This window comes from Caloenas nicobarica, chromosome 2, assembly GCF_036013445.1.
Source record: "Caloenas nicobarica isolate bCalNic1 chromosome 2, bCalNic1.hap1, whole genome shotgun sequence".
In the NCBI taxonomy this organism is placed as follows: domain Eukaryota; kingdom Metazoa; phylum Chordata; class Aves; order Columbiformes; family Columbidae; genus Caloenas; species Caloenas nicobarica.
This window is the reverse complement of record NC_088246.1, coordinates 131,745,971-131,769,101: the sequence shown is the minus strand read 5'-3', so window position 1 is coordinate 131,769,101 and position 23,131 is coordinate 131,745,971. Positions and strand designations below refer to the sequence as shown.

Genomic DNA, 23,131 nt, shown 5'->3' with positions numbered 1-23,131 from the left:
ACTGATGCAGTCTCTGGGTATCTTACATGCTTTGCATGTAAAAGATGGTAAACAAAGACCATGTGTGTTCTGGGGGCTGTTTCCTCCTCTGTTGAGGAAAAAAAAAAGAAAGGTGAAATATCCTGGTGACAACTATAGGTGAGGTTTCACGAGAGTAGTGAGGTTCAGAGAATCACAGAACAGCTGAGGCTGGAAGGAACCTCTGGAGGGCATCTGGTGGAACCCCCCTGCACAAGCAGGGCCACCTAGACCAGGCTGCCCAGGACCATGTCCAGCCAGCCTTTGAATATCCTCAAGGTGGGAGACTCTACCTTGGTGTTCCTTCCCATTGACTTCATCTCAAATCCTGGCCTCTTCCTAAACCACTGAGCTGGCAGAAACTATCTCAGGTTTTTAGCCAGCTGAGTTGAACTGGCCCACTGGGGCTTTGATGAGTACCAGAGCTGGAGCAAGGGAGACATCAGGACTGCCCAGCCAAGAGAAGAGGAGAGAGAGCCATCCCCTTGCACAGCAGCAAGCTATTAGATCAGCTCACCCACCATGTAAAATGTCACTTGAAGAGGATGAGGCAAAAATTAACTGCGCAGAAATATGATTTTCTTGTAGAAATGTTTGTCTTAAGCCTGTTCACTGTGCAGTAGCGTGACCTGGCATAAAGAAGAGAACAGGAATGCAAACAGATGAAGGAGAAAGAGCAGTATCATAGAGAGACCTAGAGAAGTTTAGCTATTTTGGAACTGCACTCTTAGTAGTTGCTTGCATTAAAATACCTTAGCAGGCTTTCAGTGCAGTGTAGCATGTGGAAGTGAAAAGAAAGGCATTAACCATGTGCAATGAGCCAGCCTTCCACGGACCACAGGCCAGCTGTTCGCTATCCTTAGTCTGCAATCTGTTTCTGGTTTGGTTTGTTTTGCTGTTACTTTAGGCTGAGCTGACCAGTGGTGAAATGTAAAAATCTTGAATTTCCTTGCTGCTGTGGCTGTTAGGGAAGGGAAGAAGCTTAAAAGGGAAATATATTGGAGAAGTTTGGGAAAGCTGAAAGTGTCAGTTTGCTGCCTTGTCACACTGCAACAGGAGACTCAGCCCACTTGCAGTACCAAGAAATCTAACAGCTTTTTCCCTGGCAGGAAAAAACAGAGGGAGGGCAACAAAGGTAGGTTCTTCTCCTACTCAGCTGTTAAAAATGGATAGACCTACACCTACTAGACAAACGTTGGTGACAGAGCTGGAGACAAAAATCAAGTGGGAGGAGACCCTCCCAAGTAGCTTGTCTTGCAGTTGGGATTGACAAGGATCTGGATTTTTCATCTTGACCCCTGACGGGCAGGATTTTCGTTTTAATAGCTGTATTAATTTTAATTTCTAGGGCTGGTAAAGCTTTCAAGCCTTATGAATGAAAACTAACACTCAGTCAAAACCCAGTTGCCTATTTTGTAGGCACCTCCATTTTAGACAAACGAAGACTTTAGCAAAATGTACACTCAACTTGGTTGCTCACCCTCTGCTTGCCAGAGTTATTCTGTGGCGTTTTCCACACACAAAGTGTGCTATGTCTGTTTGTTGATACGTTTAATCACTTGTCATTTGAAGAAGTTGCTTAACACACTAATTATGTAATTGCCATTTCAAAATACATTTCCTTAACCATTGTACAAGACAAAATAATGATTTACAGATGTTGCATCTGAAGAACTGTGCTTTTGCCAAAATTCTGTTTGCCACCTAATTTTTCCACTTCTCCTGAAATAATAGCACATGGCTGGCATTATGCATTTACCTAGTACAAATGAAATTTCATAGGTTTTTGTTTGCATAATCATCTTACAACCCCTGGATGTACATAGTGCAAGTAGAAACTAAATCGGACATCCTACACGCCTTCATTTCAAGGATTCATTTCAAGAAGCCAGGATCTCATCATAAATGTTCTGACCATAGGCTTAAAGGGAAACGAAGGGGGTTGTGTTCATAACTATTTACAGGGGAATAGCCAAGCTTATGTACTGTGAAATACAGTGGGGTAACGAAACTGAGTGCTCTTCTCTGTCACCACTTTAGTTTCATCAAATTGGTGCAGTTTTCCTCTGACTCAGATAAACAACTTCTCCCTCTTCTTTTTGGGATAGCTCTACACAGCACAACCAGCCCTGGCGGCGAGTTACTCTAAGCACTTCTATAAACTTGGACTGTCTTCCAGCACCACATTCCCACAGCAAACTCTTGTCATCTGTTGTGTCTACACAACTTACACACTCATTTCTATGTAGTTTGGCCCACGTTTTTAGCACTGAGGCACTTTTCTCAGTCTGTTGTAGGGAAACTCATGTCTATTGTGGGCAGAGGTAGGATTACCGGAGGAACAAAGGAATGGCTTTGTCAAGTAATGGGGAAAGTATAAAAGTAGTGATACATGCATATTAAGTGCAGATTATGGCAAGTTCCTGTCCAATTTAAAGTTCAGTTCTAAAGTTGCTCTGTAACTGTGCTACCTGTGACACGGATCAGTAGATTAAAGGTCTGGTTCTTTGCTGAGCATGAGGAAGTTGTAGAGCCACGTTTAGGAGCTCTAAGATTAAACTCAGTTCCTAGATGTCTCTGATGCAACAACATCCTGCTTTCTTCCTTGGGTGTTTTTTTAAATACCTCATCAAGAAAGAGCTGAAGATTTACCCTAGCTTGATCACTAATGGTTTACCTGAGAAAATTACTTCACTTTCCTTTTTTATATTATTGCCATTGATGCCCTATGTCAGACATCTCCAGGGAAAAAGGTGTTTATCCTCTTTCCTTTGTGTCATTTAGGATAGCATCTGAGTCCCTCTCTTGTTTCCCAAACGCATTTCATGTACAGGTTTTTGTAGTCTCACTAGATTTCTCAGATCATTAAGTCAGAACATCCTACTGTTTGAGACAGGAGGGAGTCACCAACCAACCTTCCCTTCGAAGCATCAAATGTGCAATGTCCTCACTTGATACAGGAATTCCTGCATCTCCAGAAGCTCCGTATGTGCTTGTGTCCTCCATTTTGTAGCTCTTACAGACCATCTGTGTTCCAATACTAATGCTTCATTCCAGCAAGATCCCTCACATATGCTAAATGTAAGTCTGCTTCCAAGTAATTCACTCTCTCAAGGATACAGGACTTGAGATAATAAACACTAAAATGGAGGTATCAAGCAAAACCAAAACAGTGAACTCTTAAGTTAAACTTTAAATTTTATACTTATTTCTTCATATTCTTTCTTTCTCTTTCCCATCATTAGAGAGACTGTGAGACCTAGTTTTCCACAGATTCTTACGGCTGTACAAATAATTGATTTTACAGGCCGAAATCTCCTCTCATCCTTCATGCCCTCAAAAAAACAGTTCAAGTTGGTCCAAAATAAAGAAAAAAATGCTTCTAGCCAAAAAAAATAATTCATTTCGTACTTGGGCATTTGTAGTGAAGCTAGAAAAATGGCTGAGATTCACAAAACTGTTGGGAAAGATTATGAATTATTTTACTTACAAGCTCAGTGGTTCACATACTCACGCGAGATGCAGAAGATGGACATTTTATTCCATGCCTGTCCCTGTATGAACACGAATCCTCTGTAGGAACCCTCCTCATGCTGCAGAGCGGCACGGCTGGGTAGCTACAGGAACACCAAGTGATAACCACACAGTAGTCATCCTCTTCTTTGACTCACTAAACAGTGTGCTCAGTAGAGTTGCATGAGCAGAAGAGTTTGGGGAAATTCTCATTTTGTAATACTCAAAAAAATGGCAGTTAGGGTGCTGTTCTGAAAGGTGAAAAGAAGGATTTAGATCCTCCTGGGAGTCAAAGAGTCTTAAGCTATGATTTTCCACAGTCCGGTACTGACCATCAAGTGAATCTTGCTCTTTGGTTTTCACTAGAAATGGCCAAAGCTGAGCAAACTAAAATGGGTAACTTCAAAGTTTCTAGAGTTATTTTCACTTGAAATTGCAGAACACTTGTCCAAACTCTGGGAGCAGATTTAGCCAATACAAAACTGTTGTTTTTTTTTTTTCCAGTGTCTATATCTACAGCCAACCCCATCCCTGCCACCGGTAGGTATCCAGCTGGTGGCGGCATTGTCCAAACCTCCCAGCCACGTGCTCCTCATGGTTGGAAGCTGCCACATGGACCCCAAGCAAAGGCTGCTAGGTCAGGCTACAAAGGCAATTTAAAGTAGTAAGCCATGTTCAGCTGGCGTCACTGTGTTCCTCAGAGGTACCCAGAAAGTCATCTTCTTCCTCCCTTGTGTAATTCTTCTAAGCATAAGCTGCAGACAACGTGAGAGCTTCCCTTCCTCAGCATTCAGCTGTCTATAAAAAAGCTTTACATTTGCTTCAGGATTTTTAAAACTTGGTTACATGGCATGGATTCATAAAGGCCATCTTGGCACAGGTTTATACCTCTGGTGTTGCTGAATCTCTTGTATTGGCAGCTTGATAAAGGAAGACAAGTGCTGAAAGCTCGGTTCTCTGCATGCTGATAGCAGTGGGGCTCTGAGCAGTCCCTCTACCCATCACACCTCAGCTATTTACATAAAAAACACACCTTTTTCTGATACTGGCTACAAGGCTCATCCCAGTAATGGAAAGATTTTAGCTGGTTTGTGAGATCATAGAAAGCCCGTTTAACCATTGCTTCAAAATGTCAGGCTGTTCAGCAAGTCAGTCCTACTTCAGATGACTCCCTAAATGTTTCATACTTTAACATTTTTTTGAATAATTGGGGTAATTTTTTCTAGCACAGCATGCTGATTGAAATTATGAATTGAGGAGATTTCTGTGTTGTCGTATTTGATTCAATACTCCATTGTCATTTATGCGAAGTGGTACAATAATACACTGTCAGTCATTTAGGGGACAGCCGGGTGTACACGAAGCTTTGTTCGTGTGAGTGGGGCTTCCCAGGGTGTCTCTCTTCATCAATGCAGATAATGCTGCAGGACGTGGGGCTTGATTTTGGAGTGTGACAAAGAACAGGATCACTCTTTCAAATTAAATAAAAAATAAACAGAGATCGGTGCGTAGAACTTTTTTGTCATTATGTATCTGTCCATGCTTGTAAGGAAAATAGTAGAAAAGAAAAAAAATGGAAAGGAATGTTTGCTATAATTTTCTAAGCTGCAAAATAGTTAAGCAAGAAGATATGGGTTTGAGAGAGAGTTAGGGAAATCAAAAGAAGGCATCAAATGTTGACTTGACTCAGAAATGCTTAAAGCCCCATTTGCCCTTAGAGAACAAAAATATTAGCACAGAAGTCTGACATGCTGGCAAATACACAATTTAGATATGTCAAAATACTTTGAGAAAATTTGCGAAAATTTGAAAGTTTTTTGGCCCTCATTTAAATAAACAGGAACTTGTGGAGTTTTTTGGAACGTTCCTGATAAATAACACTTAAACCCCTTTTGATCAACTACCATTTCTCAGGCAATTACTTGTTCTTAATTTAGAGGCCAGTTCAAAAGATTGCTTCTTACCGTCATTTAGCAAAGGTTCAGCTGCTGCAGTTTTCTGATCCTTTTAAAAAAGGCAAACAGGGAGAGTTTACATAATAAAAGTTCTTTTTTTATTCTCAAATTAATTGTTTTGAAATATCTCCCAGATTACATCAGTTTCTTACTTGCATTCATGTTGCAAGATGGCGACTATTGTATGTTGTTAGTGATGCATTAAATTAGTTGTTTACATTATAAAATCTAAACATATTAGAATCTTTTGTGTTTGTCTTCAAAGATTCCTATTCTAATAAAGCTTTCTGAAACAAGTAAGGTTGTCTTTTTTGTTTAGTTAATGCATCAGTGGAGAACCTAAAAATTTGTAGCCTTTAGCCATTCCTGTCTGTGTTTAGTAGAGTGTAAGGAAATTATGTTTGGGACAATATATATTTTCATTTAAAAGGGAAAGTTATACTTTTAAGTTAATCATTTTGCATTTAGAAAAGGTAACACCTGAGGCAAATGTAGATGGGAAGAGCTGAAATTAATTTTCTTTTCTCGAAGACTGTTTTGCTGTGACTTTCAATCAAAGACCTGTGTATAGTGTACTGAAAAATAAAAATTTTGGCTGCATCCTTCCTATTTCTGGTGGCTTTGTGTCTTTTCAGGTCAAATTGTCTTTGAGGGTTAAGTGATACAAGACCAATATTGAGTAAAGAACAGTATTTGGGATTTTAAAGAAACTTTGAAATTTGGACTCTCAGTTTTGCTCTCTAACAAATGTTTTAACAGAGATGAAATTTGAAAAATAAAAGCAAAAGCCACCAGCTTTAATGTGGCTAGAGCTGCTCTGTGAAAGTGATTTTCACTGTTGGAGGAACTTCATGGACACGTTTTTAGCAGCAAAGGAGCTTCTTGAAGAGTCAACTGAGCAGCGTGGCAACAAATGCCCACGCTTTCCCCCCAACACGCTCCTTTTAAGTGCAATATGTCTTAGTTCTTCAGCTAGGGAAATGACTGCTTTAATACACTTTTTAGGTCTTACTGCATCTGCCCTAGGAATCTCTGTTTCGATATGTTTAGACATTCCTCTTCCTATCTTAACAGTGTTGGCAAGTCATGATAAACCAGCAGGATGTTATTTACCTGTCAAAAACCAAAATAACTTGCATGAAGCCAGTGACCAAGTAAAATTGTCACAGTTATACTTTATATCAACGTATGTCACTGAAAGGAAGAGCAGCAAGCTAACTGTTGAGTTAGAAGCAAATTATTTTCCGTGTACAAGATATGCCTTTGAGGATAATAAGCCAAGGGCACTTCATATCTAAATAGCCTCTAGAACATACAACAATATAACAAGCATTGAGTTATAGTAAGACTTGGGAAATGTGACAAAATAAGCAGTGGAATGACCAGAACAGTCCTGAAACCATTTGGGAAAACAGGAAATATAGACTTTGATAAAATTATGAAATATCTTGAGGAACATCTTGTTTCTGATCATGACTAAACAGTGAGGAAAATGATAAGAAGTAAACTGGCTGTTTTCAATAAAACTTCAACTTTAGACAAAAAAGCTAAGTGATTAAAAGCTACTTAAGACTGTTTTGATTAAATAAAAAAGGGTAGCATTTTGAAGCGTAAGATTAAAAAAAAAAAAGGAATACAATTATTTGCTTGAAAGACTTCTTTAATTGAAAATAGCATGAGAAGGTATGGAACAGTTTGATGTAACAGCCTGCCAGAAGTTGTTTCAAAGGTTATCACTTACTGAGATATTTAGGCAAGATGTGTTCCATCAGCAGCCTAAGGACAGTGCTGTGTGTAACAGGATAGTAGCACTCATGATAACTGAACAGTTTTAGTAAAGTTAAAGGTTAATCATGAAGCTTCAAAAATAATATGGACTGTGATCCAAAGTGTAAATTATGAATTAAAGCCTTAGAGAAAAAATAAAGGCTACATTTCAAATATACCCTCTAATTCGGGACTTCTGATTTGAGATTCCTTAAACTACAGCATTCAGGAACAAAGATCACCCACAGCTTTTAAACAGCTGCATGCTTTCTCTTTTTTAGGAGCTTTACCCATTCAGTTTATAATGATACCAGATGAGTATCCACACTACTAGTTCATTAAGAAATTCTGACCAAATGTCCTGATACTGTAAACATTTTCATACTCATGTAGGTCTGCATATGATTTGTCCCATTAGATTACCTGAAGATCCGTCTGTGAAAATGTACAGACAATCAGAAATGCAGGTTCAACTGATGCGAACAGAGGTTGATCTGAGGTGAAATACCAAACGTAGCTACATTGCCTGGGGTTAGTATCCCATCTTTATTTTGGCTGGGATCTTGTCTAAGTGCATGAAAGTAAAACACGGCATCTCTGAACAGAGTCACACTAAGAACTGATGTTCCTACAGTCAGTTTTTAATGTCCAAACTGCATGAAAGCTGCTGTTTCTAGCCATATCTCAATTTTTCTAGTAGAACGAATAATGTATATTTTGAACTCCCTTTTGCTCTGTTTTCTAAGTCATTGTAGCTGGTGCTTGCATGCACATTGCCTCCTGCTGGCCAAATGTAACTGAAGGGGAAAATTTTATTCATGGTTTTAGAAAAAGAGGTGGAGGGAAGTATAGAAAAGTAAAGGCTTGTTGGAATCACAGGAATTCATGGCCCTTGTCCTGAGAACAGATATGTGTGCTGGATTGTATCTTGAAGAGCCGCAGTGTCTCACAGGTCTACTTTTGAGTAGCGTCTCTTACTTCTCTCCTAGACCTCCCTTGGAAACCTGGTTCCAGATCACAAATCATTTCACAATTGAGAGACCAGCAGCCCAGAGTATCAAAGACTGGTATTTGACTGATGGTTTGAGCTGGAGTGCAATTTGACAGGGATGGTCTTTATCAGATGGAACAAGACTCTAGGGCATATGTTACGTACTTCCACATTCCCAACTACCTTCTCCATTTCAAGTAGAAATCAGAATGTAAGCAAGCCAAGTTACCAGATAAAAGTAGTATAACCATGTGACATGCTTTGGTTTCTATGATACAAAGAAGTCAGAAAAGGCCTTTCAGGTCTTGAAATGGACAGTGTGAGTATGCTGGTGTACTGCATTGGTGCTGGGAACTTACTAAAGACAACGTTTCAGAGTTTGCAGCTGAAATTTCCATTACATTCCGTGTCTGGCAGAAGAAAGAAAAGGCTCGATATCACTCTTACCCTGTTGTAGTCTGAGAGAAGCTGTGTACCTTTCTTCTTGTCTGATCTTTCTTCTACCTTTTACAGAATCTTGTTTTTGTCTTTGTCTGTTATTTATGGGATGTCTCCCTGCAAATCTCTCTCATTGTAGGTGCTGCAGGCCCACTGTTAGGTTACTCACACCTTCTCTCATAAGCAGAATGACTTAAGCTTCTTTAGTCTTGAAATGCAGAGATTTTACATACCTTATTCTTCTAACTCTTTCTCAGAACCATATAATCTGTCAATATACCTTTTAAAATTTGGAGGTTAGAACTAAGCTTGGTCAAGTTCTAGAATATCAATGCTACCTGTAATGGCAATAACACTTTCCTGTTTCCTGACATCATTCTGACTATGTGTCTAAGGGTTTGCTGCTGTAGCCTTTGTGTTACTTTTACTAGTGTAGTTTGTTCCTTTTTAAAATTTTGTCTTTTTTTCTGGAATAAATGAGCTGCATCTGAATGACATGGAACTTGCATCATTGCAGATTACCTATTGAAATTTCCATTTTTACAATGATTACATGTCGACATTACGGGTTTGCTCCGAAATAGCTGCTTTTTTATAATTTATTGCTCTTTGCTGGAGAGAAAGCAGAGAATGCAGCAAGAATGCACTATCTGTGTTGAAAGTAGGTCTTCACATATAGAAAACAAGATCCAATTTCCCCTAAATTTCATTATTTCATGAGTTGCATTCCTTGAGTACTTGGAGTAAAGTTCAAAATGTTAATATGCTGCTATGATTAGGATGCTTTTGATGAATATGGTCTGTATGAGACTGGGCTCCTGTTCAGAATCAATCAATCACTGCCCAGTGAGTTTTGTAAGTAAAGCTCATTAAAGGCTGCATTTGCTGAGGATGTATTTGTGTTCTCTAAATAATCATCCTGTATATTCTCTATGTAATATCCTTACATAGTCTTAAAAATTACAGAGAAAATAAATCTTAAAAAATGCAAGTTTGCTTTCTACAAATGCATGGGAAGCAGTCCTGTTGAAACCAATTGATCGATCTGGTCTTAGGTCAAAATACTTTTACGATGTTGAATAAAATAAAACTGAGGCTATGAGTGGAAACAAAATTCTTACAAATTACCTCAGAGCCAAAAAAAATATACTGATATGCTGTCTGTACAACAGAGGAAGTAACGTATATATTTTATGTTCATTTTTACAGAAATTGCAAAAACTTATAAGTCAAATTACAAAGCACTTATGCAAGTAGTTAAAATTAATTCACGAGGATTACTTGTATGTTAAGGTCAAGCATTTTCAAGATCTGCCCCAGACTATATGCATCTATCAACATACTTAAAACAACTTATCCCTATGGTGTATACTGTATAAATTAATAATCTGTGTATACATCAGATACACAATCAAATGATATTTCATGTTTGAAATATATTTAAAATATTTTGATATGAATTTCTTCAGTACTATGTTTTTTCTACTGAAATCTGAGATGATCTCTTTAACTGTGTAGTGTTGTGTTTCAGTAATTCAACTCACAGTGCAGGTGGTACATGCAGTTTACTGATGTTAGAGATAGTATTTAAACAACTCCATGCTCAGAGGTAGTATATCAAAAGTTTTTAAATTGAGGGTGACAGGAACTGGTGCTGCACTTTCATGTTATCCAACAATGTGGAAGAATTTTGACATACAGCTGAAATGATAAAACACCAGTTTTACTGTCTGACTTAATTTGACATGAATTTCAAAGGTATTTGGAAGTTATTAAATTGTATGCTACATTTGGAGAATTTGCCTTCCTAAGGGAGCTTTTTTATAAAGTCTGAAATGAAAGGGCTTATGATCTCAAACCATTGCATAAAGCTGGTATATTTTTCAGTAGATGTCCTTTTATGGTTCATTTGCGAGTCATGCGGAAGCTGTAGTTTCTGCAGGAGCTGTTACTATAAAAGCGAAACACACTGCTACTAACCTGCCTACGTTATTTTACAAACACGCTTCTGCCACTGATACAGGAAGAGACTGGCCTGAAAATACAAAAGATTACTTCAGATAATCAGTATTTTGTGTACATATAAGAGTTAAAATTGGAAAACAAAGGTAACAACAGGAAGCCCAGAGTAGTTTGGTGATACAAAGTTGGTTCTAATTCACATTGTAAATGATATAACTTGTGCAAGCTCAGTCAGTCTTGTAAAATATTTACTGCCTTTTGACAGAAAAACCAAGAAAGATTTCTCTAAATCTTTTTGTGGTGTTGCTTAATACTGATGTGGCTCAAATTGCGTAGCTGTAAGTGAAGAGATAAACACATAGAGTAAAAACTGTATGTAATTTAAAATTTTCTGTGAATATTTTTATTTCTTCAGGATTCTGACAGCTGTGACCCATTGGACTTAATTTACTTTTGTGCTTACATGTATGCGTGAGCCATATAAAAGAAATGAGAATTTCAAAACCTAACAAAATTAATTACAAAAAATTCTGTAAAAACTCATGATTGAAAGTTATTAAAAAAAGTCCTTTTGAAAATGGCTTCTTGGGTTTTCAATTTAAACTTTTTATTTTTTATTTGGTTAATATGAAACATTTCCCTACGTTTTTATTTACAGTAAGATCCTTTATATCAGTGATGCCTTTCTGTCCTAGTGCCAAGTGATTACTGCATAGTGATTCACAAAGTGTACCTCAATATAATAGCATTTCGTAATTATCTGGCAAAAGAGCGGACGATCATTTGGTGTTTGCCGTGCTTATCTGCAGCAATAACGAAGGATTAAATGCTTCCTCACTCCCGTGTTACAGTTCTCATGCTTTCCCCGCTGGCTCACATAGGCGAGAGTCGTGTTTATACTGAATATAAGGTTCAGCAGAGACTGCAGGAGGGAGTTGGTTATTAAGAAATCGATGTATGTCTCACATAAGCAAAACCAGTGCCCTGTGCCATAGCGAGTACTGTTAAACAGAAGCCTATGGGGGGAAGGATTATGGCGTGTGATTGAGACACCTGTTGAGAAAATAGGCAACTATTGACAACTCTGATTCATGACTGAGTGACTGCTCTGCTAGCCTTCACATGATCCCCACCGAGAGCGAGCCTCGACCGCCTGCTAAACAAGGGCTGTTTGAAGTTTCTTTTTAACATTTCCAAGACGTTAATTCAGCAGGACATCTCCACTGGGGTTCTCGATGTCACCAAATCAGCAGCTGTTGAAATCCATTCACTTCAGCATGAAATGTTTGCATAAGTTTTTTCTTTTTTTCTTTTATTTGTGACAACAGCAAAGTAAATAAAACCCTAAAAATCCTGCACTGTTCAACTCGTGTATGTGTGAGAACAGCTTCTGGTTGCAATTGTAGCTGCTAAGGCAAAATGTTTATTTGTAGAGAACAATGACAATTGGAGTAGTTTATTATGATACACAAAAAATTCTGATTTTAATAGACATTTCTGTGACTTTTTTCCAGGATAAATGTTCAGTTAATTTTTGTACCAGCTGTAAAAATCTTTACTTCTGTAAAAAGGATTTTGAAATAGAATTGTCTTTGGTTTTCAATTAAAAAAAAAATCTTAAAAGTCTAAAAGCAAATGTTTCCTACTTTTTCCAGTTAGCAAATGAAACGTTCGTGGGTAGGAAAACATTTCTATCTGACTCACATTTCCCTGAGAAAACAGCTTGTATTGTAGAATTAGTTTAGTTTGAAGGAGAAACAGAACAAGGCAAGACATGTAAACATATTACAAATCTTACTTTGATATTTAAATACTTTTTTTTTTTTCTTTTCCTGGCCATCTGAAAAAAGGTGTGGTGAATGTAGTCAATTGTAAATAGAAACTCTGTATTTTCAGTCTGCTTCATTGTTAAACCCGAGAACTGCTGACCACATATGAAGACTCACAGTCTGAGCCATCCCTCCTCTGTTTATTAAATCTGGTAAAACTTAAGTGTATTTTTACAAGTTCATTAATGTATTCCATTCTCTCTGATGTATTTTTTCCCACTATTATCAGATTTCATTATATGGGAGGAATTATCAGATCAACCCCATTATACAGCCGAGCAGCGTTAAGTCTGATTGGAATTTGGGCTTCCCTCCATTTACAGGGGGAATATTGTGTAAATCAGACTCTCGGGTTTCAGTGGGAGGCACAGGGCTGCACAGCATCCATTTGTCAAGTTGATTGCACCTCAGCGAGGTTGCATTAGCTTGTCTTTGAACAGAAGTGAAATCCTATGCGAAGCTCCCCTTTCTGTCATTTACACTAACATCCATCCTCTTAAACCAAGGCCTCAGAGAAAAAACAAAGTGATGGCACAATATAATCAGTCACTCAGGTTGTCTGTCATCTGTTTTCTTAAGGAAATGACTTTTAAGTTAGTGGAGCAGAAAATTGAAGAAAATTAGCAGAAGGTGGTTGTGGAAGCAGGAGGAATTTTTAAAAATTACAGATGTATGTAGAGAAGCTCGATCGCGTACAGCAAGTAGAAATGCAGTTAACTCTGTTTTTTAGTTTAGCGCTAACTTAATGCCAGCATACCCAATAAGTAATAATTCAACTTTTAATGAAAATTTATTCATAAACTTCAATTGGGCCGTAAACGCACAATAAAAGGCTGGTATGCACATTTTCAGCTTTTACATCAGTGACTGTGTTTTATGATGCTCAATACTCAAGTAATTTGCACTCTTTTCCATGTGTCAGGAAAGCTGCCTACATATCTCAGAAATGTTAAGCTGGAAAGGCTGTTGTAAACAGCTCTGTGAGGAGGCTTGTAAGTTTTTTGAAAATCAGAACACTGAATTTTTATTCTGATGCGAATGGCAGCAGTAACTAACATTACTTGTTTTAAACTTATGTACAATTAAATTCATACAGTACCATTGCAACAGTTCCTACAGGGTTAATGTAAATGAAGAGAAGATAAAGATGTACGTTTTGCACAAGGTAAAAAGTACCACATTTTAGGATACTTCTTTTTCTCTCATCTTCCTAAACTCTTCTTTTATCCACTCTGGAAGTAAGTTTTTAATTAGAGATACTTTGGTTTTATCTCAGTCAGTAAGAAAACCAGTTTTGTCCTGTGTATCATAAGAGAATATTTTTCAGTGTGGTATTTTTTTAAAGGAGGGTTGTGCATGGGTATTTTAAGTTAGAGCAGAATAGCACATTCCTAGTTTAAAATAAAAACTGTGAACTCTTGCAATGAACTGGTGTGAATTTTGAATTTATTTAGTTATTTTGGAATAGATATGCCTTCTAAAGTCTTTCTAGACATGTAGTAAGTGATGTGACTAGCCTCTGTCAAATGTACTTCTTTCTTTTCCCTCTTCTTCATTCTGCTCAAGGGAAAATCGCACGTGGTCTTTATTTGTTTATGTGATGCAGATATAGTAGTCTAAATCTTACAGCTCCATAATCGAAATATTACTGATCTTGGTTGAGAAGCCTGTTTTCTTACATGTCGTTTTCCTTATATTCCTTTTTGTCCATTCTTTTCTGCTAGACATAGAGGCATAAAACCCCACAAAACAAGTGAGGTTATTAAATTGCTACGTCTTAATATGCCTTGGAAACTTTGGATAGAATATGGTATGACAATACAAAATTCTGATGTTGATTTATACAAATGTAGTAGCACATTGTCACTTGGAAAGAGAAAGGAAATGCAGAAAAAAAAGGTTACTATCTTAAATACTAGGCAAAGCATATTTTTATAATTTTCATGCAGAACCATAGCTTGCAGCTAGTTTAATTTTTCAGTCAGTAAGTATTAGATTTTTCATCTGTCCCTCAAAGAAAAGTTAAATTGGCTTCACAGTCTTGAAATCACTTAAATTTGAATAGTTTTACTCAACAGAGATGTTATATATATATATATTTTTTTTTTTTTTATATACATATATAAAGTTAGTCAGATATGTAAGGGTTTGCAGGATCAGAGCATAAATGGATCCATGTTTCCCCTCAAAAATAAGTCTTAAAAGATTTTGGAAGCAAAGTAATTTTGAACACAGCATGTAAACTTATATAAAAAGTTACAGATTATAGAAAGATCAAGTACACTGCTCATGCAACTCATGTTTCATTAAGATATATATTACTCAAGGTTGTGATATGAAGATGATAATGGCCACATTTTACACTGTTTTCCCTTTTATAACCTAATGTTAACATTTAGGAATTTGGGAACTTGAGAGCCCTAGTAGATCAATCTTGATTAGTTTATTTTTCTTTGTAAAGATTTTGATAGCCTGGTAATGCTTTTGTTTGAAAGAGTATTCTTTACTTCCTCTTGTGGGGGATGAAATATTGTTACACCCAGCTCTTCCTCTGAAATAGTGAAAAACAATTTAGGTAACTGAATCTTTGATGAGGAGACCTTAGCTTGGAAAGTCTGGCATTTAATTGCCCTTTTACTCATAATTCTTCTACATTTAACCTCAAAGGTGATTTAAAAAGTTACATCTTAATTGCATAGCCTCATTCAATCATTAGTACTTTGCCTTGCAGCAATTTATTACAACTTTATTTCCCTGAACCATCAATGAAGATGATGCTGAATTTTATATTAGCCAAATGTCCTTTTGAGATGGATGTGGTAATACGGATTTTATGCACGCTTTTTCTACTTTAATATTTGTGTTACAGATTGGGGTTGTAGCTATATCACAACTGCTTAAGTAGTTTAGAGAATGCCGTGTGTATTGCCTCAAGAACTGATGCCAGAGATTTATCTGAAAATGTGCATCTGCAAGAGGAAATACTGGCAGGGCATTCTCTGCTGTGCTCCTCTCCAGCTATTTTTACAGCTTACTCACACAGTGTTTTCCCCTTTGAAGACAATAGTTGGACTCCTGTTGTGAGGAAACTGTGATCAGATGGGCGAGGAGATGGAGAACTGGGCACAAGGGTGCTTTGCCACCAATGCCACCATTAACATTGGGCAAGTCACCCTTTAAATTGTATTCTTCTTTCATAGCAGCCTTTTGGAGATTGCTACATTCTTAAAATTTTTAAGGGTTCCAGCTACGAGGGCTATGAAATATGAAAAATTCCTTGTGTCGGTGTAAGATCAAGGCAGAGTTCATCATGAGCATCTTCGTGTTACGTTCTGTAATTCATGTGCATAGATATTTAAATATGTTGGATAGAAAGCGTGGAGACCCTTTATGCTCTTAATGTCATTATTTAAAAATTCACCTCTTTTCCATATAGCGATATAGAATTTGGATAGTTTCTATTAGACACATTAGAACTGGCGACTCCTGGCACAAGCACTTCTTGCACAAGGCTCAGGGAGGTTTCAATGGATAAGGCTACTCTGATGAATACTTCAAGCCAGGTGTGCTGACGCCAATGCCAAAAGTGCGGTCCTGCCTTCCCCCCGCGCTTGGGTCCTCATTCCTGACCCTCTACCATGCTTTCCTTTGAGCTATTGCAGCTGTTTATCCTGCCAGCAGCGAGGGAGAGGAGGCGACCGCTTCCTTTGCTCACAGCGCTGGCACAACCAGCACAAGTGTTGGTCTGGCTGCAGGCTCTGGAGCCGGCTGAGAGGGGTACGTTAGGCAAACCAGAGGGGCTGCACAGCATTCCAAAATTGCAAATTTTTGGCATGCGTCTTTGGGTGAAATACTGTGGAACTTGGTGGATGCTCCATCCTTCCTTTAAGGAACAGGTAAGCTCATGCTCACATCGGTTCAAACAATAGCAGCCTCCACCCTCACCCCAGGCACATATCACCTCCCAAAAGCATATGGGGATTGGGGGGGAACACACTCAGGCATTTGAACTAGATGGAAGGGTATGACTGGATATTAAATTAATCTGTATGGAAATCAGGTATATCTGAAAGAGAAGGACAAAAGAAAAAAAAGAAAAAATAGGAGAAAGAACATAGCAAAAGACTCAAAGGAGGAAAAGAAAGTGCAAAAAAGAATTAGATAAGCACTATGACAGTCCCACAAAGGTCTGAGTGCTGGCTGAAAAGGCTTCAAGAAGGGATGGCAGAGATTTTTTGTTGTTATGTGTCTCCTGCACTCAAGGAAACAAGAGTGGAGTTGGGGGAGGGTGACTTTGGAGGTTGTTTTGGTGTTTTTTGTTGGTTCTTTTTTTTTTTTTTAACTAGATATGCCTAAATGATGCTTGACTTCATAATTTTCTCCTCCTAATAGAAACAGCCCTCAGGGCCTCAAACTTTGGCTAATCATTTAAGTCAAAAGGGTAATAATAATGTAGAAGACCATGAATTAGAAGTGTACCCTGGGGAAAGCTTGACCCAATGCAGAAATAGAAAATAACCATACAAAACTCTGTAATGGGATCCTCTGAACCTGAATGGGAAAATGAGGGTTCATACAAACATGCTCACCATCTAATACGAAACATAACTCCAGAAGTATGTATTTTTATTCCCTGTTACAAGAGTGAAACCACAGTGGAGTTACTGTAATGCTGAGGCTGAACTAATCCCATCACAGGATCAGATCTTGGTAATAAATAGTTCCAGGTGTGATCCAAGGACTAGGAATGTTTAGATTTGTTTAAACTGAAAGGTGTGGAGTTTTTTCAGTCTTTCCACTGACGAGGGAGGTTTGCATGAGGTACGTAACTCCTGTCTCTCAAAAGAGAGACCCGCTTATTGCATAGCACTTTTTACTGGTATATCTGTCTCAAATACATTCCCAAGAAAGTTGATATTCTGCTTATGTTACAGATAAGAAAATGAGGGATGAGGATGCTCAGCATCTTGCTAAAAGTCAGCCACCATGCCAGTGGCAAACTCAGAAATATAAACGTTGCTACAGTGCTCTACTTAGTGGGCTCTGTTGCTTTCCCTTATACACATAACATCCTTACAATTTGCCACTTTATTCATCATGAAACTTTGGGTTTGTGATGGGACAAGTTTGGAGAAGAGCTGCACTTTTGAATATGCCCACATTATGAGCAGCATTGGACAGGAATGGAAGGAGCACACATTTAAAGATTGTGCCATACTGCACACACATAGAGGACCATACTAAGGTTGCATAGGCAATCTCATAGCCAGTGCTTCTAAGTTTTTCAGGCTTTGGTTTTACAGTTTTATGGACTATGTCAAATCAAGTGCTTGAAGCTCTGTGAAATAGGCTGTACTTGTATATTAGGTTGCTAGCCCCAGCTCTCTGTTCCTTTCCACAGGCTGTGGCCGTTTTGGCAGCAGACAGATGGAATGGCAGCAGATATTAGTTATCTCAGATGTATAATACAGATAAATTCATAGCTGAAAAGGGAGATGAGCAGAGCTGGCTCTGAGATCACACAAAGCCTTTCTATCTGTGTCTGTACCATAACCCCCGTTCGGAATTTATACAACAGTATCAGAGCAGCAGGTAGGTGGTGACTTCCAGCCATAACTCAGAATTTTCCATATGTGCATCCCACTTATGGGCAGGAACAAAGCAGTTTGTGGCCTGAGGCATTTGTCTTTTCTGCCTAATCCATGTGTCCAGAGAGATTAGAAGGGAAAGAAAGAGCGTGGTGATAGAGAAGGAGTGTGGAGAAAACTGCTCCTCTGCATGTTCACCAGCACTTAGGGGAAGACAGTGAGTGGGTACTGGAGACCTGTGCAAAGAATATAATCACCTGTAGGCACCAACTATAGGGCCTCAGACTTTATTTTCATTTCGCCTGTGCTGCTGAGCAGAGGCTCTGAGCCAGGGACAAAGTGTTCTGGGACACATCCTCTGTAATATTTCTAGATTTCTTGAATAATACACAAAGCTTTTGGACCCCTTTTCCCCAAACGCACACAAAGCCAATTGTGCTGTAGAAGAGAGTTTGAGAAACTCTGTAAGGAAAGCTGCTTACTTCTTCAGACTTTGTATAGGAATTTTAAAGCCGTTTTTACTATTCCCTGTTTTCAGGAGATGACAAAGCTGACCACTTAGTTTTTGCAGAGTTCATATACTGTAGTGATATACTTTTTATCTCTCTATTAGGGTTGTACTGCCTTATTTACATTGTACTAGCAGTAGTGATGTTTTGTGTGTAGTCATATTACCGTTGATTGGGAACAATACCAAGAAAACTGTGTGTTTCATGTTAATTATTTGCAAGAATAATTAAAGGATCATGCCAAAATCTTATCAGAGCATGAAAATTTAGCATGCCAAGAATGAAGCTATTTAAGTGGCATACCAGTGATTATTTGCTGACAAAATTCACTTTTAGAAACTCTCTTCTCTGTGTCACTACTGGCAGTTGGAAGTGTAAAGAGTGCAGTTATCAAAAACTGGTAGTAGGAAGAGAGAAAAGGTTTTCAAGTGACCTGTGATTGTAGATGCTTCAGCTTAAAAAACGTCATCAGAGAAACTGATTTTTTGGAACTGAGCAAATATTTTCTGCAAAAGCAAGCCATGGTCGGGTATTTGAAAGTCAACCAGCACTGACACAGCTACTCTTGCTAATCCTTTTCTAAATCTTCACCATGAAGTTTTTGGACTCTAGTTACTCATCTGGAACACCGCTTTAATCTGTAAGTCTTACCTTATTTCAGAAGTATTGCAGCTGAATAGGAAAAACTGGTGATTAAGTTGTTCTGAATAATTAAACCATCTAAGATACTATAAAATGGCTGTAGCTTATAGTCCATATGTGCCTTATGAAATTCATTCTTTCATTACCGTTACATCTTCTTAAGCCACAAACATCTCCCTGATTGCTTTTTTCTAAATATTTTCTCTGTCAAATGATTTAATGCATTCCCAAACAATAGATTTAACTGTCTCCAGTAAAAGGCAGTTTTGTACGGTGCAAATACCTTGACCTACAAAGTCAATCCACAGCTTTTCTTGAAGGATTTTTGTATACTTACAAACACTGGTCTGTTGCAGGAGGGACTTAAAAAGATTTATCTGTAGATGCTTGAAGGAACAACCATTTAATAAAGTAGCATTCAGATCGGCACATCATGTCTAACATTCGAAATACATCAGTAGCACTAAGTCAGTTTGGGTGTCTCAGCAGTTAACTGGTCCCAGAAAGTGCATCGTCAATATCCCGCAAAGTGCTGATCTTCAACATTTTAAATGCTTTGCAGAATTGATTTCTCAGTCCCAAGGCAATTGTCCACATCATGCAAGTGCTGCATACTGTTATAGTCAGAAGCCTCTGTTTGAGAGTAATCCAAGAAAGAATGCCAGTATTTTTTTTTCCAGGTTCTTTTTGTGAAATATTTGGCTCCAATGCATAGCTAATTTTCATAAAGCTCTTTGAAAGTCTCTTTTTAGAAAAATATGTCTTTTCTTCTACGTGCATAGTTCATTCTTAAACCAAATCTAGCTAAAAATTGCCACGTAAGCTTTTTTTTTCAGGAGGGACAATAGCCATATTTTTGTCTCCTCACAGAAGAAATGCATTTATGTTTTTAAAATATATGTATTTGGGTAATCATATGAAATAAACAACATAAAGATGCCATACTGAATTCATTAAGATTTCTCTTTCATATGTGATTCCAAGTATCTAGATCCTTATAAATTTATTGGCAGAGGCAGCAAATAAATGGTCTGACATATCAACTGGGCTATGAATATCTAAATATTAATACACTTCCAAGCTCATGTTTTGGTTTGGTTTTCTGCCTTACGAGTGACTTCAGTATAGGTTAAAAAGTCCCCATTGACGATGTCATCTCCAGACTATATTTAGCAGACAGATTTTGCCTGTCCCGTTATCACCCTTACAAAGCAGGGTGACAGAGTGTCCTGTGGTCCTTGGTCCCCTTGGTCATTCAGTACTCGGCTTTCTTGGTGCTCTTTGTTCACTACAACTTAACCGCAGGCAAAGCGAGACAACACATTTGCCAGGGAGTGGAGCTGCTGGGCCCTAGAGAGCCATGATTCCCAGGGCTATTGCTGTCCTGAGAAACAGAGGGCCCAAAGAAGACTAAAGGTAACGGACGGGTCACCGATTCGGTCTTCTTCTTCTTTGATATAAATAATTATTAGGAAACAAAATTTAACTTTCGCCTCATAACCAGAAATCAGTACCATTTTCATCTGACATAGTGACATCTGAGGTTGTTGAAGAGAACCCTCCGTGGCTGCTAGGGATTAGTAGGGAAAAATATTTCACATGCGGGTCACCTGCACGGATCTAGCCCTGGGCACGGGTGATTGACAGCTGTTCAAATGTGATGTCCGTAGGAGGCCGCTGTGAAGAAAGTTGCAAGTTTCCGTCTGGGTAGGCAGGTGTCAGCACTACAGACCCACACTGCCGGAGTTAGGAATCTCTGCTGGCAGTGAATCTCTGCCGGAGCGCGTGGAAACCCACCCTCAGGGTGCTGGCTGCGGATGTCGGTGGCACACGGGGGCTTGTGCTGCTGGTGCTGCACTCGCACTGGGAAGTGGGGTGAAATCCACACCCCGTGCAAGCTCTCTCCCAGGGCTGGGTCGTGCAAGTGAAGCAGGAGCCTGTCCCAACTGCTTTGTGCAGGGAATTCTCTTTAAGTCTGAGCATCACTGTTTGGTATAGCCCTGGAGAAAGAAAATGTCAAAGCAAAGGACTTAGTGCCCTTCACTATATCTGTCCCAGATTCCTTCCCACAAACCTGCATTTCACCCGTCCTTTCTCTCACCGCTTCAGCTCCTTGCTACACTTTCCCATGCAAGCTTTTTTCCCCTTGTAAATGATGGGAAGCAAATACCTAATGTTATCTTTAGTGCTGACGCAAGAAAATTAGAGGAGGTATATTACAGTTCTGTTGAGTATTCTTTCCAGAGAAAACTGCTGGTTAGGTCAATTTACTTGGCACTGTACGCCGCTTTAATCTTAACTTAAGGCGTGCTGTAGATATACAGCAGCTGGGTCTAATGTCTTCATGCATGGTTGCAAGTAAGCCAGTTAATTTCTGTTTGTTGAGAGGTAGGAATCAAGCAAATTTTTCTCTGTTGAATGAAAACATTGTGGGGCTGGTAACAGGTGAATAAGCAATACTGGATAAGAAAACAACCTGGAATTACCGCCTAATCTTTGAAGGGCTGGATTCCACAACAGGGAAGTCACAGTTTCATCCCGCTTATTATGGCAGTAGTTTAGCTCCAAATCTTCGATTAGGGGAATTAAAAGGAAAACCAGGCTCGACAGACCTTGTTTGGAAGAAGACGTGTCACCAGTGAAGAAGCATTTACCTTCGAGCCCACTTGCAGTGCTTTAAGCTGCTATCTGGGCTGGTCAGTGTATCGCTAAGCCTACATGCAGGCTACAAAAGCTAAACAAATTGCTCCCCCATCACACTGAGGTCTGCTCAGGCTCTCGATGACCTCTCAGGTAACATCCATCAAGCTTGTTGCTGTATGTCTCTTAAGGCAGCACTGGCTATGCAGAGTATTACCCATGGACAGCCTGAGTTCCTGCTACATTCTGTGGAGTCCTCAAAGACTGAGAAGAAATTCACTGGACCTTTTAACTTTAAAAAGGTGTTTAGAGTTATAGGCAGTCAAAGAGTTAGCTACTTAAAATTAGGTGCTAATAAAACCTCCAATGTTCTGATTAACTGTAAGATGCAAGAGCTATGGGTCTGTACCTCACCCTATAAACAGTTAGGTTCCTATCATATTAACGGTAGCTTAATTCCAAATGCACCTTAATGTTATACCATAAAAGTACTTAAAACTGTTTGTGTATTTAGAAAATAAAATTTTAAATAAATTAGACAACAAATCTCAATAGTAGAAAATTAAATGCAAGTCTTCTCCCGGATGACCACCTACAGAGTTAGGCAGCTGTCTCCTCTCTTGCTGGGAACCTTGAGCTGTTGCCTGCACAGTGCCACAGCCTTGGTGGGAGCAGCAGAGCAGAGACCCAGCTGATGTGGGCAAGGTGAGAGAGGGAGAGAAATAAGATATGGGGTTTTTGTCCTCAATCTACTTTAATTACTTTGTTCTTGTTGGTCCTGTGTCCATGCTCAGAGTGAAGAGCATGCTTTCAGGCACTATGATATTTTATTACAAGACTTTCTTCACCTGTGCAGCCTAGCTTCTCTCATTTAGTGCATAGGCACTTATAAAACGTGGGAAATCTCAGGCTAAGAAGGGTGCTGAATCAGCCCCTGTTACTCTATAGTTGGTATTGCTGCTGAAGTTTCTGTATTGCCAAACCACCAACTGAGAGAAGTTGCATTTCAGAAGCCTTTTACCAAAGAATCGATGAAAGGCCATCAAACGTGACAGCCTGCTCAGGATAGAGACTAAACAGAATTAATCCTATATGTATAATTTCCATAAAATACAATCTCCACTGTTAGTTAAAAATACAGCTAAGATGCAAACTTTGGTCTGATGTTTCCTCTCAAGCTTGACTGCTTAAAGCACTTTCCTGCAGATTCCTGTGTTTACCTAAGCCCCTAGGTGAAAAGCCTCCTTCCCTTCCCCTACACCTCGTGGAGCTAATGAGC

General features: G+C 38.8%; 1 protein-coding gene across 8 annotated transcripts in view; it reads left to right on the top strand.

The window, feature by feature from the left end:
- Positions 1-23,131, top strand: part of STAU2 (staufen double-stranded RNA binding protein 2) — a 174,333-nt gene that overhangs the window by 120,266 nt on the left and 30,936 nt on the right. Inside the window, exon 14 of one of the 8 annotated variants that reach the window (XM_065627398.1) lies at positions 11,060-11,147. The exons of 6 other annotated variants lie outside the window; for them this stretch is intronic. In XM_065627398.1, the coding sequence (XP_065483470.1) occupies positions 11,060-11,119 (60 nt within the window). In that variant the 3' untranslated portion in view covers positions 11,120-11,147. Of the gene's footprint in view, positions 1-4,035; positions 5,665-11,059; positions 11,148-23,131 lie in introns of those variants that run through there. One more of the 8 variants, XM_065627396.1, reaches the window with a different exon arrangement.